We start from the raw sequence: 25,879 nt of genomic DNA, 5'->3' as shown, positions 1-25,879 counted from the left end.
GAGGTGGGGCGTGGGGTGAGCAGTGCGGGTCACGAAAGCGGAGATGTGAGATGGAGAATAACGGCTGTGCACATTTGGCCGACCCTTTACAGTCCGCTCCCATTTAGACTCCCATAATTTCCTCCTCCCATCAGGGAGAGCGAGGTGCGGAGAGGTCGGGCGGCTGCGGAGGGTGGGGTCCCAGGAGAGCGCGAGGCCCAGAGGAAGGGTGAGCGCCGGGGCGGGGGTGCGCGGTGCGTCGCCGGGAGTGGGCGCCGGGCGCGGGCGGGTGTGGGGCGGGCCGGCTACGGGCCGGGAGGGGAGGGGGGAGGCGGGCTCCGCCGGCACACGCCGCGCCTGGCAGGCCGCCTGAGCGCGTGCGAAGAGCCGCCGCCGCCGCCGCCGCTCGGGGTCGCCTTGAGCCCCAGATTCCCCAGCGCTGGCTCGCATGGCAGCCGCCTGGGCGCCCGGCCCCGCGACCCGCTAAGGGCGGTCCAGCGCCCCGGCCCAGCCCTTCAGCTGAGTCCGTCGGATCCGGCCCCGCTCTGCGCCCCGGGGCGCGCCGCCTCCCAGCCCGAGGTGAGGACCGCGAGGGCAGGGGCGCGCTGGGCTGGGGGCGTTCTGGGGTGCCCAGGCCCCGCGCCGCGGCCGAGCCGAGTGCCGTGGAGGTAGGAAAGGGATGCGGGAGCAAGTCCTGCGGGGAGTCGGAGGTGGGGGGCAGAGACTGCTCGCTGCCGGGAACCAGCCCCCTAGTCGCCCCCGTGCTCGAGGACGCCCCTCGGCGCTGTTCCCTGTCCCTCTCCGTCCGACTGCGTTCCCCGGCCCTTCCAGTGTCCTGACCTCGCTCTGCGCTGCCCATCTTTCAACTCCTTCCTACAGAGCCCCCTCCCGGTTCCTGTCTGCAATCCCCTCGTCGGCTCAGACCTTCCCAGCCCCCGCCCTCCGCTGCCCGCACCGCTTTTTTCTGTCTGGATGCCCCTCTCCCCTCTCGGCTCGTTATCACTCGGAACCGGAATCTGTGCCGCTATCTCCGCGTCCGGCCGCCTCCCAGCCTGTGCCGTCCCACAGGTGTCCGCACGTCTGGCGGTCCGTCTGTCCCTCCCGGGGCCGGGGCTGACCATGCCCAGCGGCTGCCGCTGCCTACATCTCGTGTGCCTGTTGTGCATCCTGGGGGCACCCGTAAAGCCTGCCCGAGGTGAGCGCTCCCCTGGGCTCAGGTCGCGGCCCTGTCCGGCTGTCCCTCGCTTGCACGTTGACCTCTGCCGGCCAGAGATGGCACTGCAGGCGCTCCGACCCGCGGGGTTGGCGACACCCTGGACATCCCTTTGGAATGGGATGAGTCTCTGTTCTGCCCTGTCCCAGAGCTGAGTCCACCCAATTACTGGGACCCTGCATCCTCTCCCTAGCCCCGCATCTCAGGCAGCTGAGCGCTGACCCCGGGCTCACCCCTCTCACATCAATCTCTTTCAGCTGATGACTGCAGCTCCCACTGTGACCTGGCCCATGGCTGCTGTGCGCCTGATGGCTCCTGCAGGTACCTCTCCGAGCACGTGCTCCCAAACGCTGTGCTCCACATTTCCCGGGCCTCCACACCCACAACCAGCTCAAGCCCCAGAGCAGAATGTCTAGGGGCTTAAGACTCTACTGCTCTCTCCCCATCCCCTCGTGCACATGGCACACAGGGCAGAAGGCCAGCCCTTCACCCTGTGCTTACTCCTCCCCAGTTCCCCTTTGCCTTGCCTCTCCTTTGCTTCTTCTAGCTTACGGCTCCCCACTTCACTCTCCCAACCAGGCATTCTGCAACATTCCTCTTCAAGATACCAGGAGAAAGACCCGAAGCTTGAGGGAGTGTGGAGAGTGGGAGCCATAAGGAAAAGGGGAGATAAAGGAAAGACATAAATAGAATTGGTTTAGCCTGGAAAAGAAAGGCTGTTGCAAGGGTTGCTGGGGAGAAGCGCTTACGAGAGTCTTTTCTGATGAATTTGAGTAATTGACTCAGTGGGGTGGGGTTGGGCAAATTCTGCAGCAGGAGGAAAAGAGTGTCTGGTCATAAGGAAATGAGCTGACATGGCAAGGTCCTGGAGGGTGCTTGGGACTCTCTGAAGTAGAGCAGGCCTTTGCCCTGGAATCAGGGTAGGAAGATAGTCCTGATGACCTTCCAAGGTCACTCTTTTTAGAAAAAAACGTTTCTAAGCACCTCAGACATGCCAGGAGTTGTGCTGGGGGCACTTACAGACATCATCGTAATTTCCTCCTCCACACATCCCTGCCAGGTGTATCCCTAGTTTACAGGTGAAAAAAACTGAGGCTCAGAAAGGTTAGACAAAGTGCAGAACCAGGACTTGAATGCTGGTGTCTGATGGTCTGATACCATATATGTGTCCCGTGACCTTGCACAGCCCTATATCAACCCGGGATAGGCCTGCTTTCACTTGGGGGCTGTCATATTTGTCTGTTTCCTAGAAGCTCTGATCTTGCCTCCTCCATTTCTTCACATCCTTCTACCCAGAGCCCTGACCCTGTGCTTCTCCCCATCAGGTGTGACCCAGGCTGGGAGGGGCTGCACTGTGAGCGCTGTGTGAGGATGCCTGGCTGCCAGCATGGTACCTGCCACCAGCCCTGGCAGTGCATCTGTCACAGTGGCTGGGCAGGCAAGTTCTGTGACAAAGGTAGGGGGGTAGAGAGGGTAGCTGTTGTTTGGGGACCCCATGTGTCTTGGGAGAACGTCCATCCTTATTTATTGAGCGCCTCTTGTGTCTGGCTCAAACCCGAAAATATATGGTAGCTTATAATTTTAGACTTTATACCTATCTGTTGTCTGAACTGGTCCTAAACACAACCCTATGTGGTAGGCAAGACACCTGCGGAAAACTGTATTCATATCACAGATGAGGAAACTGAGATCTACAGACAAGATACAACTTGCCCAAAGGCACTTTGAGACAGACTAACAGGGCCAGGGCTGAGTGCCTCCCGACTCCAAATTCAGTGTTGTTGTTTTCCCCCACTACACTGTACCAGCCCAGGCTGGGATTGTAGTATGAGCCACGCCCACAGAACTTTGGGTGGGGCCTGGGCAGGTCTGGGTGCCAGACATGAGGGGCTAACCCCGAGCCCTCCTGGTCTTCTCTCCAGATGAGCACATCTGTACCACACAGTCCCCCTGCCGGAACGGAGGCCAGTGCGTGTATGACGGGGGCGGCAAGTACCACTGTGTGTGCCCACCGGGCTTCCACGGGCGTGACTGTGAGCGCAAGGCCGGACCCTGTGAGCAGGCAGGGTGAGTGCTGGCCCCAGGTTAGATGAGGATCTGGTGAGGGAGGAGAGAGGACTGTTGAGAGGATGGTGGGGCAGCGTTAGGGCTGACGGTCAGAAGTCCCACACGGGGGTACTCGAAGATAAAACCCAGTCTGTCAGAGTATCTGTAGGGTTTCTCAACTTTTTTGGTACCATGTGAACCATTTCTCCAACAACAAAAATCTACAGGGGCTGGAGGTGTAACACATCAGTGTGTGACTCCCCTGGGTGGGGAGGCTGAGGGCCTAGGACTCCCCTCATCCTCCCAGGAAGGGTGGCACGCAGCCCCTAAAGTTGTTCCACGCAGCAGCCTGATGCCTCGTGGTGAATGGGGAAGTGGCCTACAGGTCTGGACTCTTCCTCATTTCCACGTCAAGCCTGAGAGCCTGCGTGGATAATAACTGTACACTTGCCTTGAGCCTTGCTTTGGCCCTCTGCTACTTGCTTGACCCTGGATTATCTCATCTAACCCTTACCATTTGGGAAGCTGGGTACTGCTCTTATCCCATTTTTATTTTTTAAAAAACTTATTTATTTTAAAATTTCTTCTAACACTTTTATTTATTTGTTGGCCGTGCTGTGCAGCTTGTGGGATCTCAGTTCCTCAACCAGGGATCAAACGTAGGCCCTTGGCAGTGAAAGCACAGAGTCCTAACCACTGGATCGCCAGGGAATTCCTCTAATCCTAGTTTTAAAATGAGGCATTTGAGGCTCACAGAAAAGTGGCTCAAGGTGACATAGCTAGAAGGGGGGTGGTAGTGGTGGCAGTGATCAGGATGTCGACCCGGGCTACCCTGCAGATGGCAGTCGGTAAAATGCCCTCTCCCACCCCACTCAGCTCCCCGTGCCGGAATGGCGGGCAGTGCCAGGACGACCAGGGCTTCGCCCTCAACTTCACATGCCGCTGCTTGGCGGGCTTTGTGGGTGCCCGCTGTGAGGTGAACGTGGACGACTGTCTGATGCGGCCTTGTGCTAACGGCGCCACCTGCCTGGACGGCATCAACCGCTTCTCCTGCCTCTGCCCTGAGGGCTTTGCTGGGCGCTTCTGCACCATCAACCTGGATGACTGTGCCAGCCACCCATGCCAGAGAGGGGCCCGCTGTCGGGACCGGGTCCACGACTTTGACTGTCTCTGCCCAAGTGGCTATGGTGGCAAGACTTGTGAGCTAGTCTTACCTGTCCCAGATCCCGCCACCATAGCGGACATCCCCCCGGGGCCCACCTTGGCTGTGGTGGTACCTGCCACGGGGCCTGTTCCCCACAGCAGGGGTGCCAGTCTGCTGCGCATCTCCGTGAAGGAGGTAGTGCGGAGGCAAGAGGCCAGGCTGGGCGAGTCCAGCCTGGTGGCCGTGGTGCTGTTTGGGGCTGTCACTGCCGCTCTGGTCCTGTCCACGGTGTTGCTGACCCTGAGGGCCTGGCGCCGGGGTGTCTGCCCCCCTGGACCCTGTTGCTACTCTGCCCCACACTATGCCCCGGCGCACCAGGACCAGGAGTGTCAGGTTAGCATGCTGTCGGCAGGGCTCCCCCTGCCGCCTGACTTGCCCCCTGAGCCTGGGAAGACCACAGCACTGTGATGGAGGTGGGGGCTTTCCTGCCCCCTCCTTCGTCTCCTCTGCCGCTCAGAGTGGATTGGCCCTTTCTCGCCACCCCTCAGCTGGGATACCCAACACTGAGGGACCTCAGCCTCATGCCAGAAATATTATTTTTTTAATACAGAGTGTAAGATGGAACTTTATCAAATAAAACTATGGAAGTGCATGTGGGCTCCTTTGTCAGAAAAAACCCGCCTGGAGTCCCAGATGCAAGAGGGCCAGAGCAGAGGCCTGCTTCTGGGGAAGCCACGGGACTCTGCCCCCGAGAAGGAGTGGTTTGTGAAGAGGAACCCAGGGTACCCTTTCCCCTCTGCGGAGGTGAGAGAGAGGTAGAGCCACAGAAGGGTGTAAACAGCGGCAGGCCCCCCCGTGCCAGGCAGCAGTGGGTAGCACAGAGGGAGGCCCTGTGGGGCAGGGACGCGGGGCCCTCAGGGAGAGGAGCGGGCTCCCTGCTGGCTGCTCTGCAGCAGCTGCTGGAACAGCGAGTGGGGCTGGCTGCGCAGGACGGCGGGGGAGTCCAGCTCCGCCACCCTCCCGGCTTGCAGCACCAACACCCGGTCTGAGTTCAGGATCGTGTTGAGCCTGCGTGGGAGAGGGTGGTCAGCGTGGGGATGGAGGACAACGCCCTAGAGAAAGCTGACCTGCTTTCCCTCCTCTTCTCCTCTGGACAGCACCAGCCTGCCCCACAGGCTTCAGCCCCTGGCTCTGTGCTAGGGGAGGGGCTGCAGGCTCCCTCAGACAATGCGCTACAAAGGGCCTGGGTTGGTGCCTGGAGAACACGGAGCTGAGATTCATGGAGGTTGGAATCTCTGGAGCCCTGACCCCTGGGGTTTCTGAAAGGAAGGGAGGCTATGGGTCCATGACACCTTAGCCCCTGGTTAGATTCTCACTCTGGATGCCTACACACCTGTGGGCGATGGTCAGCACTGTCTTGCTGGCAAAGCGTTTACAGATGGTCTGCTGGAGCAGCTGGTCTGTCTTCTGGTCCACGCTTGCTGTGGCCTCGTCGATACACAAGATCTGGACCATGTGGAGAGGATGAGCAGGGAGGAGGGAGAAGAGGGTCAGCCGTGGCTGCTACATAAGCCCCAGCCCCCGCCTCCTGGTCTGGCGCAGGCCAGCCCACAGCTCCCCACCTCCAGCTCTAAAAGAAACGCTAACTAGGTCCCTTGAGACCTCTCCCCAGTCCACTTCCTCACCCCCCACCCCTCACACGTCCCCTGCCTTCTTCCTGGCCCTCTCGAATGTCCCTTCCTCTTGTCTTACCTTGGCATCTGTGAGGAGAGCCCTGGCCAGGCACAGCAGCTGCCTCTGCCCCAGAGATAAGCTCCGGCCCCCCTCGCCCAGCTCGCCATCCAGACCACCTGCGAAGCGCAGCATCTTCATCCCCGAGTTCTGAGCCTCCCTCAACCCCCTCCCTGCTCCCTCCTGCCACCATGCAGGACAGGACCTAGAACTCACCCACAGATATGATCACCTCACTCAGGTGGCACTGCTCCAGGGCCTGCCACAGGGCCCCATCCTCGTACAGACCCCGGGGGTCCAGGTTTTCCCGAACAGTTCCACTGAACAAAAAGGGCTCCTGGGGGATGATTGCCAGCTGGGATCTGGGGGATGAGGACGGGACAGGACATGGGGGTCTTGGCTGGAGATGTGGCCACTTCTGCTCCCAGCACAGGTTTTAGCTATAGGTCCAGCCCTTCAGAAAAGCTTGGGGATAAGACCTGAACGTAATCCCGGCCTGTTCCCCGCTTGGTCAGCCATGTACCTAGAACTGTGCCAGTGCTATGAGGAATACCAAAGGAACCAAAGGCCTAGACTCTGCCCTTAAGGAGCTTACATCTCACTGAGGGGCAAAACAGAACAAGCCCGAGCTAAACCGCAAGGTACTGACTCCCATCACGGGACAGCAGTGGATGGCAAAGAATGACCAGAGGGGACCAAGGAATGACTGGGTAGGGGATGCTTCAAGGTTGGAAGCGGGCCTGAAATCGGGTCCTGAGGAGCCATATGGTCAACCTATGGCCACCACAGGTTAGAAGAGAAGGCAGGAAGGCCAGGGCCAGGGCCTGGGATCAGTAATGGGCTTTAGGACAGAGCATCCCTACCTTTTTCCACATCATGGAACTCAGAAAAAATGATACTAGGGCAACGTGGTTGGGAGGCGTGTTTAGCTCCAGGTGAGACCCCTTGTGGCCAGAGGAAACTGGCCCAGGTCTCCAGCTGTCCCAAGCACCGCCTGCCAAGCCTGAGGTCACAGCACCTGGGAGGCTCTGACTCAGGAGGCAGTGACTGGTGGTCTAGAGTGGAAGGTGTATGCTGGGAAGTACAAGGTGAACCTGGGAAGGTGAAAACCTTAGGACCACAGCTATGAACCCCGACCTGAGCACTGGCAGCTCACTATCCTCGCCTGCGTGTCCCATCCTCCGTCTCACCTGATCAACCCTGTCTGCCCTGAGTTGATATAAAGCCTTCCTAACTGGGCCTTCCTCTAAGTGCCAGTAGTCTGGTCCCCTCTCCTCCCTCCCCCAGACCTGAGCTCAGCCAGCTCCAGCTGGCTGGTGTCCACGCCGTCCAGCAGCACTCGCCCGGAACTGGGCTCTAGCAGCCGAAAGAGCACCAACAACAGGGAAGACTTGCCAGAGCCTGTGCGGCCCACGATGCCCAGCTTCTCTCCAGGCTGCACGTAGAAGGTCACCCCATCCAGGGCATTGGGCAGCCCTGGCCGGTACACCAACACCACATCCTGGAACTCCACGCTCCCCTGGCTCAGCCAGCCAATGCCCAGCTGGTGGGGTCCGTGGGTGGGAGAGGGAGGGAGATGGGTGAGACGGGGAGGAATGAGGAGAGTGGAAGGGAGAGGACTGAGGGATGGATGCCCTGAGAGGAGAGGTGGGGGAAACGAGGAGTGATGGGGGGATGGACACAAAAATCAGGGAGATCACAGGGGACGGTACAGGAGCAGAGAAAAAATGGTGAGGGGCACAAGGAAAGGAACTGGGGGAGAGACTGGGGCCGTCAGGAGGATCCTTCAGGGTTCTAGCACCCAGGCTGGGGTGAGGGCGCAGGCTACCTGCGGCCGCTGGCCCTGGGGCTCCTGGGGCAGGTCACAGGAGTATTCCTCCAGCCGCTCGACGCTCACCATCATGGCTTCTGTCTGTGTGAAGCTGCTCACCAAGCCGGAGAGCAGGCCCGTCAGGGACAGGGCATAGGACAGTGACAGGCCCACGAGTCCTGGGGGAAGGGAACACAATTGCCAGGGGAGGCTTGGACGCTGGGATGTGTGTGGGGATGGCTGGGAAGAATGGGCGAACCCTGAGCTGTGGACTGTGGACATTTAGAGGAAGCTGGTACTGACGGAAGAAGATGCAGGAGCCAGCCCAGGCCCACAGGAGGCTGGCTGCAGCAGAGTGGAAAGGCTACGAGGGACGACGGGTGGAAGGCAGGTGGGCTAGGGCCAGTTGCTAAGTGCTGAGGACGGGTGAGCAGGGAGGGGCGGAGATCAGAAGACTTGACTAGTCCCAGATCCACGACCACCAGGGTGAGTGACTCCTTGAGACTCAGTTTCCTCAACTCTAAAATGCGGGTGATGAGAATTACAACACATCCTCACAGGGAACCCCGGCTGGGAGGTGAAAATGCTTGGGGCTGTAGGGGCAGTGCAGGGAGAGGTCTGGGGCAGGTGCTGGGAATAACACACTTCTGAGGTGAGAGTGAAGGGTCCCGGGGCGGCACCTGGGTTGGCGAGGCCCTGCTGGTGCTGCACCAGGGCGATGCCTGCGATGGCGCTGACCACTGCAGCCCCCATTAACTGTAGCCGAATGTCCAGCCACTGCATCGTGGCGCTGGCAGTAAACTGGCACCTCTGGTTTAGCTCCAGGAGTCTCTGGTTCTCCTCCTCAAACCTGGGGGAAGCCACGCCACAGCTGCACGGACCTGCCCAGACGCCCTGCCCGTAGGATGCCTCCTGCTCGGAGCTGACCTGCACGCCCACAGGCTGCACCTCAGTGGTACGGAGGAGCCAATGTGCTCTCTCGTAGGGGTCTGCTCAGCGTCACTCTCCCCCTTTTCTGTTTCTTTCCTCTTCCCCCTATGCCCTCACCCACCCTTCCCTTCTCAGGAGACTGAGACCCGACCCCCTTCTTCTCAGGGGTCCCCCCTCCCCCCAGCACCTCACCCCCCTCGCACTGGTTGGAGGAGGCGGACCTCACACACCTGTAGGTGGTCCCAGTGGCCCGGAGCACAGGGAGGCCCGCCAAGGTGTCAGCCAGGTGGGTGTAGAGAGGAGACAGGGTGAGGCTGCCCAGGCGCCGCAGCTCCCTCGAGGAGGCCCTGTAGTGGCGCTGCACGCGGTAGTGGATGAGGCTCAAAGGCGGCAGCAGCAGCAGCAGCCAGGGCAGGCCAGAGCCCAGCACAGCCAGGAGGCCCAGCAGGCCTGCCGCGTTGGCCAGAAGGATGTTGAGTATGAAGGGCAGGCTGTCATCCGCACAGGCCACGTCGGAGGAAAAGCGGTTGAGGACCCGGCCCGTGGGCGTGGAGTCGAAGAAAGTCACCGGCGCCTGGGAGGAGGGGTGTGGGTGGGCCAGGGCAGGGGTCAGCGGAGAAGCCATGGAGGCAGCCCCTGGGGGAGGTGGGCTGGGGGGAAAGGCCCAAGGTAGAGAAGAGGAAAGGAGTAAAGTGTCCCCAGAGTTTGGGGGCACTGAGGCGGGGCTGGAGGAGCTTAGAGGAAGAATACCCCAGGTGGGAAAGAGACAGTCTCTCCCATCCCTCTGGCTAGCGGGGGCCCTGAGAGGCCAGGCGGGCCACCCCTCTACTTCTGTGCTAGGCGTGCCTACCCCCCTTTCAAGGGCAGGTAGCTAATCTCTTTCAGAAGATGGAGTCTTCAGGCCATGAGTGAGATTTAGTTAGACGTTAGGAGGAACATCCTGATTGCCTGTGGCGGGACAGAGTGGTGAGGGCGGCAGTCAAAGTCCACACTGTCCCATGGTCAAGCGCTCAGGCTCTGGAGTCAGACTGCTTCTTGGATTCCAGCCCTGCCACTTACCAGATGTGAGACCACATGTAAGAGGGCTTCATCTCCTCCAGGCCCCTGTCCCTCATCTCAAAAAGGGGGATAGTAATGAAACTGTACCTCCCGGGGCTGACAGCAGGACTAAAGCCACAGACAGCAGTCAGGAGCTTAGTAGGGTCTGCCTGCCACAGAGCAGGTGCTTGGTAACTGCTAGCTATTTAGACTACTTACTACTGGGAGGTAAGGTCTCAAAGACCCTTTCCCTTTCTCTACCTTCCCTGTCCCCCAACTCTCTGCCTTTACTTGGGGATCAGTCCTATCTTAAGGCAGGGCACTAGGTCAAAAGGCTTGCTGAGGGCTTCCCTGGTGGCGCAGTGGTTGAGAGTCCGCCTGCCGATGCAGGGGACGCGGGTTCGTGCCCCAGTCTGGGAAGATCCCACATGCCGCGGAGCGGCTGGGCCCGTGAGCCATGGCCGCTGAGCCTGCGCATCCGGAGCCTGTGCTCCGCAACAGGAGAGAGGCCACAACAGTGAGAGGCCCGCGTACCGCAAAAAAAAAAAAAAAAAAAAAAAAAGGCTTGCTGAAGCATTTCCTAAAGCCAGCTTATGAGAAATTAATTCCTTCACAGCCTGAAGATGTGGGCAGACAGTGGGCAGCTGCTCCTGGAGAGGCAAGGGAAAGACCCACATGTCCTGGGTTCACGGCCACAGAACTAGCCTTGCCCAGGTTGCACACACTCTCAGAGCCTGTTTCCTCATCTGTAAAATGAGGATAATAGTACCCACCTCACAGGGTTATAATGAGGCCCTAATAAGATAACAGACAAAAAAAGAGCTTCGTAATAATAACAACATCGTTAATAATAATTGTAATTGGGCACTTAGTATATGCCAGGTACTATATCCTAAGCACTTTCGATGTACTGATTAATCCTCATAATGACCTATGGGGCAAGCAACAGACTATATATACACACAGCAACAGGGATGGACCTTAGAAAGACTCTAAATAAAAACTGTGAGAAAAGGAATGTCATTTATGAAACTATGTGCACACAAAACACAGGCATTTTGCAAAAAGCCAAAAAGATACATATTAAACACACCTAGGATGGCTGCTTATCAAGGAAAGGAGAGGAAATGAAAACAGGGTTTGCAGATAAATAGGAATGGATTAATACATAAAATTAAAAAGGGATCTCACGTGAACTAAGGGGTGATTAACTCAGTCCTCTGCGCCGGAAGTAAATCTGAGGAAGTTTCTCTCCACTTTATAGATGAGGAAGCTATAGGCCTAAGTAATTGGGTTTGAACCCAGGCAGCTGCTCTGCGCTTGGCCTCTCCAGGTCTCAAGTGCTGCACCCATCTGTGAGGGGCTGTTTCCTCCTGAGGACCAGGACGGGGGACGGGCCCGATGGAGCCCAGGTACCGGGAAGGGCCCCCCCATGCCACCCCCACCCTCCCATCCCCTCACCATGAGGACTCGACTCAGCAGGCGGCGGTGCAGGGTGGCGGCTGCTCGGAGGGTACCCGCTGCAAAGAGCACTGCCCGGAGAAGGGTGCAGAGGGAGTTGACGCCAGCAATGGTCGCATACACGGTGAGGTAAAAACGGATGTCTGAGGAGCCATTGGGGGCAGCTTTGGGCAGTGGGAACACTGAGGTGCTGGGTGGTGGGGAGGGGGCTGTGGGTAACCAAAAGTGGGGCCACTCAGGGGTCCCTTCCCCTCGGCCCCTCCCAACGCCACTGCTCCCCACCCTCCAGGAGACACAGGCCCTGGAACACCAGCCCCCCAACTCACTCCCTGCCTGGCAACCACTCTGAGAGCCCCAGGCCTGCTCCTGGCCCCAGCCACTCACTAGAGGCTTCCGGGGAAGAAGAAGAGCAACTGGGCAGACAGTGGCCCTGCGGAGCCCAGGCTGGTGGGAGCTGGCGCCTCCTGGGAGCTATTCTTGGCTGCCTTCAGCTGAGCGATCCAGTGGGCGAGCCACCAGTCAGCCGAATTCCTGGTTGCTGGGTGGGGATGGGAAGGAGAAAGCTGCCAGACAGCTCATCTTCTTCCTTCTATTCAGACAGCCCCGTTTCCACCCTCCTCCCCAGCCGTCCCCACCTTATGTCCTCCCCAGCGTGCACTTCTTTCCTGGGCCCATCACCCTTCAACTCTGGGGAGAGCGTGATCTTGAATCTGCAGAACGGGAGTCAGCCTTGGGGGCAGATCAGAAGAAGGCTACGGAGCATCCCCGCTCCCCCCGGCTCCCGGTCCCTGGGACCCTCAGAACTGGGGACATGTCTCTAGTCCCAGCTGTCGCCCACACATGGTGGAGTGTCTGGGCTTTGTAGTGATTAGTACAAGGTGATGGATGTGATAGGGACCTAGGTGACAGGGCTGGGGGTGGGATGAAGGCCTGCAGGGTTTACTCCTACCTTGCATGAGGAGCAGAGAGAAGAGGATGGCGAGGGCCAGGCCCCAGCCCACGGCCCTCCAGTATGCACGGTACACGTGGAAGGCCACGGCGCCCTCCTTCTTGCTTTCTTCCTGCAGCAGGCGGCCAGACGTGCTCTCCTCCACCTCCAGCCCCTCCTTTGTTTTCTCTGGGTTCTGTACTGATTGGGCTGTGACTGTGAGAATCAGAGAGGTGGGCGGGGGGGTATTAAGCTTACAGGATGACAGTTGAAAACCTTAGTGTTTTCAGGGGCAGGCAAGCTTCCTAGAAACATCTCCCTACAAGTGTGGTGGCGAAGAGCAGGCTCTTTCCTCTCACCCCGGGCCGTACCTGGGGCAGACTCTTGTCCATCCTCAGCCCAGGCTTTGGGGGCAGCTTGTACCAATGGCAGGATCTCAGAAGGGGGCCCTGGAAGGCAGCAGGGGAGATTAGGAGGGGGCTCTTCTGGGTATATTCTATGCCTTTCTAGACATGTGAGCCAATCCACCTCCCATGCTCTTTGGACCCCCTCCCTGACCTACCCTAGCAGGGCTGTGCCCTGGACCCGCAGACCCTGAGCAGGACCATCAAGTCCATCCCTCTGTGTCTGGAGTCCGATCAGCACAGACAGAAAACGTTCACCCCTCGGAGGAGAGTCACGGCCACCTGTGAGAACCCTGTCCAGAGGCACCTCTCACTACCGCTGGGCTTTCTCCTCATGCTTCCTGGAACTCCTAACCCGCTGGTGGAGCCTCATCTGCTCCTGTTTCTCTCCACTGAACGTGCCAATGGTCATGTCCCTCTGGATAATAATCCACCAGAGTTTCTGTTTATTTGTTTTTAAATCAAATGATTGTTCTAAACCTGACTGCTTTCCTTTCTCCGAGGACATCAAACTGTTCTCTGAGATCCTGGGCCTCTAAGTTCCCAAAGCTCCCAGTCACAAAGCCTGCGTCACAAAGCCACAGGCTCCTTTCCCTCCTGCTCTCTGTTCCTCACACCAGTTTTGTGAAGGCAGAAGAGGGTCTCCCATTAGACAGAAGTATGACGGGGCCCAGATCACACACAGAGGGGGTGGCAGAGTCTGCACTTGACAATCCATCTGTCGCACCCGAGCAGATGGCTCCCTCGCTCAGCCGGGCTCCCACCCTGGTGGCCCACATTACCAGCCTGGATGAGGCGCCCGGCCTCCATCAGCAGCACCACGTCAGCCCTCTCCAGGTACTCGGTGCGGTGGGTGCACAGCAGCCGCGTGGTGTGGCTCAGCACTCCCAGGATGCACCTGTGCAGCAGGTGGTTGGCCACGTCCGCATCCACGGCGGCCAGAGGGTCATCAAGGAGATAGAGCTCCTTCTCCTAGGGAGAGGTGGGGGCATCATGGATATCAAGTCCTCTGGCCAGAACCCAGACCTCTCCTAGGACGTGATCTTGAGGCCATCCCGGAATACGGTTGAGAGGAACTCTGGGGCTACAGCAGTAAAGAAGGTGGTGAGACCAGAGGGTGGACTTCCCTCCAGTTATGCAAGGCCAGTGCCCCAGGGCCAGTGTTCAGCTTTGCTGGGTCCCAGTGCCTCAAGCCACATAATGCTTTTTAAAGAGCCTTTAATTCTGCCTTCAATCTACAAAAGGGGGATGGGATGGCCAAGGGACCAACACCTTAGGAGTATGCAGGGGGGAGGGAAGAAACCGGATGCCTATGAAAATATCCCCACACTGCCCCCTCCCCAGCGAAGCTCCCGAGGCTCCGGGCTCCCCCATCTTCAACTTACCTGGTAGATGGCACGAGCAAGGGCAATCCGGGCCCGCTGTCCTCCGCTGAGGGTCACACCCTTCTCCCCCACCTCTGTCTGGTCCCCAGCAGGCAGGATCTGACAGGACAGGCCCCGCAGTGTTGGTCAGCGAGCCCCCCAATACTTTCCACCCCATTTCCTATCCCTCTGCAGGGAAGAGATGGCGGGGGTCAGAGAGCCAGGGAACTTGAGGAGACTGGACTTGACTTTGGGGTATGTGAGCCAGAGGGGACAAACCACAACTCCAACAAAAAAGAGCATTTGTTGAACACGTTTTTCTTTTTTTTTCTTGAGGAATTTTTAATAAGCTTTCCTTTTTTTGTTTTTTGTTTTTCTGGCTGCGCCACGCAGCATGCAGAATCTTAGTTCCCCAACCCAGGATCGAACCCGTGGCTCCTGCAGTGGAAGCGCGGAGTCTTAACAACTGGACTGCCAGGGAAGTCCCCTGTTGAACACTTTCTATGTGCTGAGCACATTACAGGCATCATCTCATCTGACCCCCACGGAAACCTTATGAAGTTGACGTTATTTCATTTTCACAGATGAGACCAAAGTTCAGAGTAAGTACCCTGCCCAAGGTCATTCCACAGCTAGTAAAGGGCAGGACACGAATGTAGATCCTTAACCGCTCTGTCACACTCACTACCCTGCCTTTTCAACAGGCAAGGATGAAGATGGCCAAATTCAAAGTGAAACTTTCCTAGGTTTTTAGAGAAGGAAGGTATCCCGAGCCTTGGAAGAGGTATCCTGTGGCCTTGGGAGAGGTCTCCTTAGCTAAGGGGTCCCCATACCAGAGGAAGCACCTGTGGTCGACCAGATGGTGGCTCCCCTGAGGGAAAAGCTTTGTGATTCATTTTTCTTAGTACCCAGAACAGCTCCCTGTACCCAGGAGACATTTGGGAAATGCCTGATGTAGAAACAAATGATAAGTGGACATAAGATGCTCCATGGTTGGAGTCAAAGGTCCTCCTTTCCAGGGAAGTTCCACATCTACCTGGACAGGGTTGTGCTGATGACAGTCCTGCAGGGGATATGGGGGTTGGGTGGGAAAGTCACGGGAGAAAGCTGGACTCTCATCCCCCTTAAATTTAGCATTCTGGATGTGGGGGGTCTGATGGGCTTGCCAGACTTCTCTAGAATAACCTTGACTCTTCCAGTGGGAGGTGGGAGAAGGCCTCTTGAATCAGACCATTAGCCAGATGTACAGAGAGCTAAGCCTCATAGGAAACCCTCCCCTAGTCCCAAAGGCTGCAGGGTTCCCTCGGCTGCTGTGTGGAACATCCAGTCTCCCCCCCCACCCCCACCCAGGCCCTGTGCAGAAGCTGGACACTCTGGGAGGATCAAAGCCTGATGGCCAGTCCTGGGTAAATGATGCCTGAGTACAAGCAACCCCTTCCCAGAGAAGCAAGTCTCTGACCTGCGGTGTTAGGGACGCGGGGAAGCGGGCGGCCAGGCACTCACGCTGAGGTCATCGTTGAGGGCACAGGCTTCCAGCACTTCCTTGTACAGCTGGGCATCAAACGTCTTCCCAAAGAGGATGTTGTCTCGGATGGTGGCAAACTGGATCCAGGGTTCCTGGGTGGCCAGGCCAAAGCCTTTGGACAGCCTCCACACTGCCACCCGCCCCCGCAGCCTGCAGAGAGCCAGGCCAGCAGCATGGGAGGCTGGCGCCCCGCTGGTCCCCTTTCTGCCCAGCCCCTGCCTCTCAGAAGCCTCTCCAGATTGCTGTCTTTTACACGGGGTCCCGCTCCATGTCACATGGCTCTCTAGATCGGCAGCCACTGAGGTCGAGGGATCCTAGTGAGGCTGGAGGCTCACTCTGGACGGGGAAGGAAGAAATTGCTCTTCGGCTGCAGCCAAGCAGCTGTCATATGTCGACGTGCTCAGAAGAGAGTGTGGCCACCACCCTGCACTCATTCATTCTCACCGTGAAATAAGAAGGCCCTCCCTCACACCTCTGCTCCTCTCTGGATCCCTCCCGTGCACAAGCACTTTCTGAAAGAGTAGCTGATGCCGGCTGTTTCCATTTATTTCTTCACTCACTATTACAGCACTCCTAACACTCTGTGGTGATGGTTTTGAGAACCCACTTTCACTTCCTTCCCCTTTACAGACTGAAAACTCTCCCAAGAAAGGGACCATGTCTTGCTCATCCTGGCATCCTGTGGCCTCTAAAAAGGTGTCCACCATGTAGCAGGGGCCAGGAAAGTGCTGACGAAGGGCAGAGCTGAGGACACGGGGCGCTGGAAGTTGCTTACCTGTGCAGCTCTCCCGCGATGGCAGCCAGCAGTGAGCTCTTCCCGCAGCCCACCTTCCCCACGATGCCCACCAGCATACCCTGCAAGGAAGCCACACAAGTGTCAGGTCTCCCTCCTGAGGCCCTGGGATAGCAATCATCCCATGGAGGCTTCTCTCTAGGCCCCAGTTAGCCTGGAGGGAAAGAATTCTCCACCCCACAGGCTGAGCTGTGCCTCAGTGACAGATGCCGTGTGGCCCCAGGGGAGTAGGGTGTTTTATTCTCCGCTCAGAGAAGCATCAGTTTCACTGTGTGAAGGGCCTTTGGAGAGCAGCAGTGTGCCAGAGAGCACGGGAGGAAAACTGCCCGAGAACTTCCAAGGAAAGCTCTGAGGCAGGCGACCCAGGATGGGGTGAGGGGAAGGAAGGACTCCAGGCTTTGGGGCCCGGATGCTGGGCTGGCTAACTCCACCTGCAGCTAGATTTCTTTTTTTTTTCTTTTTTATAATAAGTTTATTTATATATTTTTGGCTGCGTTGGGTCTTCGTCGCTGTGCTTGCTCCTTCTCTAGTTGCGGTGAGAGGGGGCTACTCTTCGTTGTGCTGTGTGGGCTTCTCATTGTGGTGTCTTCTCTTGTTGCGGAGCATGGGCTCTAGGCGTGCGGGCTTCTGTAGTTGTGGCTCACAGGCTCAGTAGTTGTGGCTCGCGGGCTGTAGAGAGCAGGCTCAGTAGTTGTGGCGCACGGGCTTAGTTGCTCCGCCACATGTGGGATCTTCCTGGACCAGGGCTCGAACCCGTGTCCCCTGCACTGGCAGGCAGAGTCTTAGCCACTGCACCACCTGGGAAGTCCCTGCAGCTAGATTTCTAATAGCTCAGGGCAAAAACAATGTTTTGCACAGGTACCCATTTCTGTGATTTGCAGTTTAAAATTCTCTGTGCTCCCTTCCTTGCTTAGTTGTAACATATATTCATGGAGCTATACTCTTTGTACACAATGGAAAAAAATTCCTTCCACAGAAACAGGTGGGGGCTTCCCTGGTGGCGCAGTGGTTGAGAGTCCGCCTGCCGATGCAGGGGACACGGGTTCGTACCCCGGTCCGGGAAGATCCCACGTGCCGCGGAGCGGCTGGGCCCGTGAGCCATGGCCGCTGAGCCTGCGCGTCCGGAGCTGTGCTCCGCGACGGGAGAGGCCACAACAGTGAGAGGCCCGTGTACCGCAAAAAAAAAGAAACAGGTGGGGCTCCTAGCAGCTCTGTCTGTGATGTCCCACACTGCCAGCCAGGGTTAGCCTATCTTCGAGTGGACACCAGACCAACCTGAGACCCTTCCCTGGGAAGCCTCCCTCTTTCTGGCAGTGGCCTGTAAGTGGAAGGGCTCTCTGCAGGCCTGTCTTCTGCTCAGTGGAGAGCAGGTCCACAGAGAGAGAAGAATGAGGCAGATACAGAAAGAGAAGCAGACGGAAGGAGCTGCTCGGCGAGTCGAGGCCTGGCTCTGGGCTGCTGCTGAGATCTGCCCACGTGCTTGCCTGTGGATCCCGCAATTCATCTCTATATCCTTCTTACAAATTCTTGTTGGCTTAAGCTAGCTCCAGTGGGTTTCTATGACTTATATCCAAAAAAGCCCCAACTGACACATTAGTAAAATTCCTTTCAAAAATTCCAGCCTTGTCTTGCCTGAACTAAGAGGAAAAACAAAACATTCAGCCCAAGCCAGAAACATGAGCCAAATGCGGCAGAGGCAGTTCAGGCTCCACTGGAGGACGCTGGGTTGAGCTGTGGGGCAAAGGGTTGGACACGGGTCAGGGGAGAGTGAAAACTCAGGACTCGGTGAAGAGGAGTTGCCGTCCTGCCAGGAATGTTCTTTCAAGTGCTTCTTTGATGATGTATGCCAGAGTGTGAGTCACAGGGTGTGATTCCTTTTCACCAGGCTAAATAGAGGATTATCTATACCATTTTCAAAATCCTTCTGAGCAGATGCTGCTGGGCCTCTCCCGGAGGTCCCTACCCCGGGGAAGATGCTGGATAAGTTCTGGAGTCTGTTCTGAACTCAACAGCCCCTGAGGGACACGGAGAGAAAAATGCAATTGTTGGACTGGACTGGGTAGATGTGAATGGTCTGGTGACCAGGGAGAGATGTGACTGCTCTGAAGTGGTTGTGTGTTAGAAAACTGACATTCAGAGATAAGGTATCATCTCCTCTCCAATGAGAACCTGCTCACCAAAACCTCTCTGGTCCTTCCCTCAGTAATTAGAGCCACTGGGCCATCTTGCTATGATTGGCTCTGTCCTTGTTTATCGGTCACTGAGCTTGCATGTCCCTCGTCAGTCCGGGGATTCTACTAGGGTGTCTGACCAACCAACCTTCTTCACTTCGAGGTGACTGATGAAGGTGTCCTGGCTGGTTCCAACTGGGTCCCAGGAGAAGAGGGCTTCATGTAGCTCCAAGGCTGTAGATGGCTCTGTCGGAGGATCTGAACAAGGAAGAAGCCACTCAGCTTGGGCTTCTAATCCACAATCTACCCGCCCAGGGCTAATTCAGCCTCAGTCTTGGTCTGAGGATTCTCCCCCAGGAAATGGCCACCTGTCCCGCCTAAATTCTGCTGCCTCTGGCTCCTCTTGGCAGCATCTGTGTACAGCAACCAAGGGGCTACAGTTCCCTCCTCCCCTGTGCCAGGTTCTGCCCTCCAGCTTCCCCTTACCTGGGCTGTAGCAGGCCTGGGGGTTGTGGTTGGGAAGGTCGAGGAAACGCTGGATCCGGTCCAGGGACACTTTGGCCTCCAGGAGGCCATTGATCACCCAAGGGAAGTTGTTGAGGGGAAGAATAAGCATGTGCACCAGTGCCAGGGCCGTGAACACCTAAGTGGGGTCGAAGGTGGGGGGAAGGGTTGGAGCATCACCTGAAGCTTGGGAATTATCTGAAGGCCTGCTCTATGGGTGGCCCTGCAGACAGGTCTGTGGAGGGGAAAACAGGGCAGCAGCAAAACTGAGGAGCTTGCTGGACAATCTTGGGTTAGAGGTGGCAGAGGTGGCCAGTCCAAGAATCCCAGAAATTCCAGATACTCCTCCAGGGATCCAGGTTGCTCCCTGATAAGCACACACACCTAGCTCACTCTGAGACCTTCTCAGAATTTCCAAGTACAACATCACCTGGCTATACCCAGCACTGGATCCACCCTGCACTGGATCATGAACTTTTCCTCCAAGGCCATCAGAATAAGGATAAGGGGACCTAACCAGAAGTAGGACAGAAAGAGGAGAGAAAAGAAAGGAATTCCTTCGCAGAGGGAAGGGTTATATATCCGAGGCTCCAGATGAAAGGTCCCTTCAGAGAATTTCTCCTTGGTTGGGAAAGGATAAGGCAGCCAGGGACCCTCCATCTCTCCTTCCCAGCCAGCACTGAGGGCCCCAGTCCACCCCTCACTCCACTGCAGTCTCCTTGCTGCTGCTTCTCTCCCATGCATTCCTACAGCCGTCCCCTCCCCTCCTGGTCCTCACCTTGGTGGCAGTGAGCTGGTGCCCCATGAGGACGTAGGTGATGAAGATGACGATGGAGATGACGACTGGCAGGGCAGCCCACAGGTACACACAGGCTGCATCCAGGTACTTGATGACCCAGAGTCGCCCCAGCTCTTGAGCTCGGCAGGCCTCTACACGGGCCCCCAGCGCCTGCTCCCACCCGAAGAACTTGATGACACGAATGCCACTCAGCAGCTCTGTCACGAGCTAGGGGTGGGGACAAGAGAGCAGTACAAAGTGGAGACACTGCTCACGTGTGTTCTCCTCTGCTCAGTCTCCCCCAGGATCCTGGCACAAGATGTCAGGTATTCTGAGCCCCCATATGCTCCAGCTGGGGGCAGGCTGGAGCTGGAATCCTCCCACCTTCCTAGATGAAGCGGCGGAAAGTAAAGGGGGGGTCGGGTGGTATGGGAACTATTTCTATCGGAGTATACAGGTGTAGGAGGGCACACCACAGCCCAGAGTCAGGCAGATGACAGGGCCAGGCAAGACAGGCAAGGGCCAGAGGAACTCCTTGAATCCTAACATTCAAACATCCCCAGCCTGCAAGCCAGGGAGGCACTGGGAGCCTTCCCAGGTGGCCCCGGAGACTAGTCAATAGCTGTCGTGGGTAGGGGAAAAGGCCTCATACCATAACCAGCTTTCAGAGACACCACCCTCCCCATTAGCACTCGGAGCTACTGCAGTAAGAGGTTGACAACCACGCTGTATGGATTCCCTAAGCCCATCATCCCCTCTGGAAAGGTACTACAATCACTGCACAACCCAGAACGACTCAGCCAGACCCTCACACCTAGAGTTGGCCCAGGCAGGAGAGAGACCTACTCCTTTCCCCACAGCCCACCCCTAAGAGGTAGCTGGGGTGCTCCTAGGCCTCTTCACATGCGGTTGTGGGGTGCTCTGTGCCTGAGATGAGGAGGTGGGAGATTGGGTCCTGGCTCTAACACTAAAATCCCATTTGGCCCCAGACAGGTTACCTCCTACCTCCTAGGGTTGCTCTTAGGGCTGCACAAGCTAATACTATAATATTCCTAACAGGCTACACTTACTTAGTGCTTACTTTGGGACTGGTACTTGCCAAGCAGTATCTCATACGATCCTCCAACTATGTTATGAGGCAAGCTATTATTATCCTCGTTTTACAGATGAGGAAACGAAGTCCCAAAGAGGTTAAGTGACTTGTCTGAAGTGATTAAACTAGTAAGTGGTAGAGTTGGGATGTGAACCCATGTCTGTCTTTCTCCAGTCTGAGCTCTCAACTTCTAGATCACACTCACTCTCTCAGGCACAGTGCATGGGAGGACCTGGGGACTCTGGATAACTGAGGGACCCCAAACGGCCCCTCACCTTAACCCGTGCATCCTTGTGCTGTAGCATCTCCTGGTTGCTGGCCATGATTCGGGTGGCAATCACTTTGTTGACGGGAACCAGCAGCAGTGCCAGGATCAGACCACCCACGAAGGCCACATCCACCTGCTGATGCAGCAGGTAGAGGGTAATGGCCAGCTGCAGGGGCAGGCCCCAGGCCTCATGGAAGCTCCCAGCAAAGTTGAGCAGCCGCTCAGAGTCGGTGCCTAGTAGGTTCAGGATCTCCCCAGTGGGAGGGCGTCTGGGCCCCAGCTGTAAAGCCTTTCGGTACAAGATGTTCAGCACAGCCCCCCGTGCCTGAAGTGTCACCTTCCGCACCTCATACCCATACTGATTCTGCAGCACAGCGCCCAGAACGGCCCCACCGGCCAGCCCCAGGGCATAGAGCAGGCCATTGCTTAGTGGCTCCTGCCCCTCCTCCAGGAAGCCCACCAGTAGGGACAGTAGCAAGGGTCCTGAGAATCCCAGCATGGTTCCCACCAGCTTCAGCAGTCCAAGTGCCAGGTAGCGCTGCCCCAAGGCCCCATACAGGGCCCTCCACATTCGGGTCCCCTCCTGCCATTGTGCCTGGAAGACACGGGCTAGGTAGGTTGGGTGCAGCCTGTCGGGGAGGCGGCAAGTGTCCTGGGGCTGCCGGAGCTCTCCACGGGCCCCACGGGCCAGCAATGGTGCCAGCCAGGCATAGGAAAAGCGTGATAGCCAGCTCTCCCCATCTTCAGCTACCTCGGGTTCCTGTCCCTCGGAGAGAAGGGGCTCCTGGGCCCAGGGTTCCTGTGGCCGCCCAGGGACTGCCCAGCCCAGTCCATAGGCCAAGAGTGCAGCCAGCTGCAGGATGAGAAGGCATAGGCGGGAGAGGGGCCCTGGGAGAAGTGGAGGCAGAAGTGTGCCTCGCTGGCAGTGCCATAGCAAGGTCAGCACTAGGGCTGGGGCTGGCAGAAAGGCAGTCAGAGTCAAGGCCAAGGGCCCCCGGGAGCGGCCATGAGGGGAGTGAGCCAACACCCACAGGGCCAGGCTGTGGCTGATCCAGGCCACAGCTGCCACGCCCCCGGCCAGCACCTCTAGCCCTATGGGCCCTGGGCCTGCCCCTGGTGGCAAAACGACTGGAAAGAGGTCTAGCAGTGGAAAAATGGAGAGCAGGAAGGAGGCTGCAAGTCGGACCCGCCAGCCAGGACTGCAGCGCGGGATGTAACCTGGATTCCTGGGGACAAGGGGGAAAAGAGAAAAGGAGGCATATCGCGGCTGACTCAGGGCCCAGACATACCTCCAGTAACTCACTTACCTAGAGGGAATCAAACTCACTTTCCTGCCTGTATACCTTATTTCCATCCCATTTCACTCTGGAACTCAGGGTCTTTTCTCCCAGGAAATCTTCCTGGATTAACCTAACCCATTTTTCTAATCTACCTATACCATTTCTTGTCATTCTTTTGCCACAGAAATAAAAAATTCTGAGTTAATGTTGTACGGAACATGAAGACCCCAATTACAAAAAACACCAAAGAACAAACAAAAAAACCCCCCAAAACCTGAATTTTCTTACAGATAACAACTAAGAGATGAGTTTTCATTTTTACAAAAGTATCTACATAGAATAACCCTTAAATTCATCCGAAGCACTATTAGATGGATAAAAATTTGACTTACATACAGCTTCTATACACTAACACTATAGCCTAAATTTTCTGAAGCCTCAGAATATTCTACTCTCTGTTTCTCCAATGGCTGTAGAAGATGGTGTGGATCATTTTTGTGACTCCATTAGCTGAAGAAAAACCTCTTTTCAGTTTTGTTTGTATCATCTTGGCTTGCAAAAAGCGTTTTTAATAAACAAAAGGGTTATCTGCCTGCATTAAAAATCAAGTACCGGGGGGCTTCCCTGGTGGCGCGGTGGTTAAGAATCCACCTGCCCATGCAGGGGACACGGGTTCGAGCCCTGCTCTGGGAAGATCCCACATGCCGCGGAGCAACTAAGCCCATGCACCACAACTACTGAGCCTGTGTTCTAGAGCCTGCGAGCCACAACTACTGAGTCCGCGTGCCACAACTACTGAAGCCCGCGCGCCTAGAGCCTGTGCTCCGCGACAAGAGAAGCCACTGCAATGAGAAGCCCGCGCACCACAACAAAGAGTAGACCCTGCTCGCCGCAATTAGAGAAAGCCTGCGCGCAGCAATGAAGACCCAATGCAGCCAATAATTAATTAATTAATTTTTTAAAAACTCAAGTGCAGGAAAACACACCTGCAACAGTACATATCAGAACACCTTGAAGGTTCATATAAGAAGAGGTTCATATAAAAACATATAAATCTGTATTCCCTTTGTTGTTGGTAGGGCTGGGTTACTGAAAATTTTAATTGTAGGTTAAAATGTTTTGGGTTTCTTTTAAAAAATTCAGTGATCACAGTTATATGGAGGGGTTTACATTCAGATAAAAGTCAACCTTTAATAATTCTTTTTTCTAAGATGTGGGGACAGAAGAACATTGTGAGCCCTTGGAGGCTGGTACACTGGCTCCAAGCTGGCCATTAACCAGTCTTATGAACTCAGGCAAGTCTCTTTCCTTCTCTGCATCTCATTTTCCTCATCAGCACAGTGAGCAGTGAGGAGTCTGGACCCAAAGCCCTCTGAGGTCCTTTCCTGTCTGAGACTTTGGATCTCTCTAAACCTTTTCAGCAACTTGCAAAAATCTGTTAAATGAGGTGAGATAACCACAATTTCTGTGGATTACATGTTGGTCTTTCTTGCCTTCTCCTTACACTGTGAGTTCCCAAAGGACTAGGCCAACTTTTTTTTTTTTTCCGGTACTCGGGCCTCTCACTGCTGTGGCCTCTCCCCTTGCAGAGTACAGGCTCTGGATGCGCTGGCTCAGCGGCCATGGCTCACGGGCCCAGCCGCTCCGCGGCATGTGGGATCCTCCCGGACTGGGGCACGAACCCGTGTCCCCTGCATCGGCAGGCGGACTCTCAACCACTGCACCACCAGGGAAGCCCTAGGCCAACTTTTAAAAGATACTCCTCTGAGCACAGATAATCCTTCTGAGTTAGTCAGTGTCACTCTGTGCTGACTGACTAACCCTCTCCAGACTTTTGTCTCTGCATAAGAGACAAATCAGGATTACTCCCAGACCAAGCAATTCTGAAGCCTCTCCTACACAAGGAAGGGATTCATCATCCTCTAACTCATCTTAGGTAAGGACATAGTCTGTCCATTGGACTAGGGACTCCCAAAGACAGACCAGACATTCCTCCTGCCTTATCAGTAGCCAGAGTGAGATTAACTTTAGCCATATCTAGACATACAGGAACTAAGTACAAAATCAAGGTGAGTTTAGCACCTACACCTTATAGCCCCAAATTCAGGAAGGATTAAGGTTCTGATTTTGCTCTTCTCTTCTACCGACTGCTTCCTCTCCAACGAGTACATATGCTTTTCTTAGCCTAGAAACACTGAGGTTTCCTAGATGGAAGTGGTGAGAAACTGGTCCAACATCTTCGGCACACGTTAACCTTTTTGGCTTAAAAACATTGCTCACCCACTTTTGCCTCCAATTCGTGACAACTGTGTTTGCGCATCTGAAAATCTACAAAAGTGATGATTTCTACCATGCATCAGGCCTTTAAAAATGTGCCAAGCACTGCACTATATGCTTAAATGCATTATCTAAGTTAAATCTCCCGACAATGTTATGAGGCTCAGGGAAGCCAGGTAACTTGCCCCAAACAGCCACAATGCTGCAGAGTGGTTATGCCCACATTTTATTCTACTTTTGCCCCCTACTCCAGAGATCTCACTATTTCGGTTACACTTCCGCGGAGATGTGGGTTTCGAGTGAGGTCTGCAAGAACACAAGGACAGATCTCTTGCACCCACCTCGGGTTGCCCCAGTGGCAGGCACTGAGCACAGCGAGGAGCGCGTGGGGCAGGGCGCTGAGCACCAGCTGGGTGAAGCAGTGGCCGGTGGTGTCCCCTTCCCACACAGGGAGAGGCTGCGACACGCTGGTGCCGCACAACTGGGCCAGGAACCGCTCCATGGAGGCCTCACCTGAGAGGAAAGCAGAGGGTGGAGGGAGGGAAGGACCCTCCCAGAGAGAGGGGAATCCGCGTTCCCAAGTGCTAGGCGCAGGCAGGCAGCAGGCACCCGAGGGGGCGGGACGCTGACCAGGAAGCGGGGATGGAGCAGAGTGACAGCGCGTCCCCTGCCGGACCTCCCCGCCTTCAACCCCGCCCACAAAGCGGGACCTTCCCTTGCTGCCGCCCCGAAACCAGACACCGCCCGTTCTTGCGTTACCTCAGCGGTAGAAAGGGAGTTGGCTTGGCTCCCAGGAGCAGGCGGCTTTCTGGACTGGTCACCTGGCCGGGCTCCGCTTTTCCCACTCCCTGCGTCCCCGCCCCCAGAGATCTGGAACCTATCACCTGAAGAAGCTGTTTTTCCACCGGATCCCGAGATCCTCAGCACTGGTGGAAGCAAAAGAGCGTGCTGCCGGTTTGGGACCCTGACCAGGCTCGCATGGCACCCCCTAGAGGCGGGATGACCTCCCAAATTTTGCAGGGCTTCTGTGCGCCTGCGCATCTCTCCCTCCCCCCCCCTCCGCCTCCCCTCCCCCTCCCCCTCCCCCTCCCTCTCTCTCTATGGAGGCGAGCCCCTTGTATTATGGCGTTATTATGGGTCAG

General features: G+C 56.5%; 2 protein-coding genes across 9 annotated transcripts; one reads left to right on the top strand and one right to left on the bottom strand.

Moving 5' to 3' along the window:
* On the top strand, window positions 1-5,034 carry DLK2 (delta like non-canonical Notch ligand 2). Of its 6 annotated transcripts, none has more exons than XM_033423959.2 (6): window positions 1-208; window positions 1,048-1,174; window positions 1,450-1,513; window positions 2,518-2,648; window positions 3,115-3,259; window positions 4,115-5,034. In XM_033423959.2, exons 2-6 carry the CDS (start codon window positions 1,099-1,101, stop codon window positions 4,848-4,850), a joined length of 1,152 nt encoding a protein of 383 aa, XP_033279850.1. In that variant the 5' UTR covers window positions 1-208; window positions 1,048-1,098; the 3' UTR covers window positions 4,851-5,034. The 6 variants fall into 6 exon arrangements, with proteins under 6 accessions (XP_033279850.1, XP_033279852.1, XP_004267608.1 ...); XM_004267560.4 differs by lacking the exon at window positions 1-208 and adding an exon at window positions 309-558; XM_033423957.2 differs by lacking the exon at window positions 1-208 and adding an exon at window positions 309-558 and having other exon boundaries at window positions 859-1,174.
* On the bottom strand, window positions 4,965-25,696 carry ABCC10 (ATP binding cassette subfamily C member 10). 3 transcript variants are annotated; one of them, XM_012532306.3, is made up of 22 exons: window positions 25,497-25,696; window positions 25,079-25,250; window positions 21,188-22,406; window positions 19,820-20,047; window positions 19,024-19,180; window positions 18,686-18,795; window positions 16,349-16,428; window positions 15,552-15,723; window positions 14,070-14,168; window positions 13,467-13,656; window positions 12,652-12,729; window positions 12,302-12,496; window positions 11,737-11,890; window positions 11,353-11,542; window positions 9,084-9,427; window positions 8,604-8,773; window positions 7,942-8,102; window positions 7,403-7,656; window positions 6,330-6,475; window positions 6,135-6,232; window positions 5,776-5,888; window positions 4,965-5,450 (listed from the first exon to the last, which is right to left on the bottom strand). In XM_012532306.3, exons 2-22 carry the CDS (start codon window positions 25,237-25,239, stop codon window positions 5,297-5,299), a joined length of 4,473 nt encoding a protein of 1,490 aa, XP_012387760.2. In that variant the 5' UTR covers window positions 25,240-25,250; window positions 25,497-25,696; the 3' UTR covers window positions 4,965-5,296. The 3 variants fall into 3 exon arrangements, with proteins under 3 accessions (XP_012387760.2, XP_049571598.1, XP_033279845.2); XM_049715641.1 differs by lacking the exon at window positions 25,497-25,696 and having other exon boundaries at window positions 25,079-25,484; XM_033423954.2 differs by lacking the exons at window positions 21,188-22,406; window positions 25,497-25,696 and having other exon boundaries at window positions 25,079-25,207.
* Between the last annotated feature and the right edge of the window lie 183 nt (window positions 25,697-25,879).

The sequence above is a fragment of the Orcinus orca genome, chromosome 10 (genome assembly GCF_937001465.1).
Source record: "Orcinus orca chromosome 10, mOrcOrc1.1, whole genome shotgun sequence".
In the NCBI taxonomy this organism is placed as follows: Eukaryota; Metazoa; Chordata; class Mammalia; order Artiodactyla; family Delphinidae; genus Orcinus; species Orcinus orca.
This window is presented reverse-complemented; position numbering and strand designations above follow the sequence as displayed.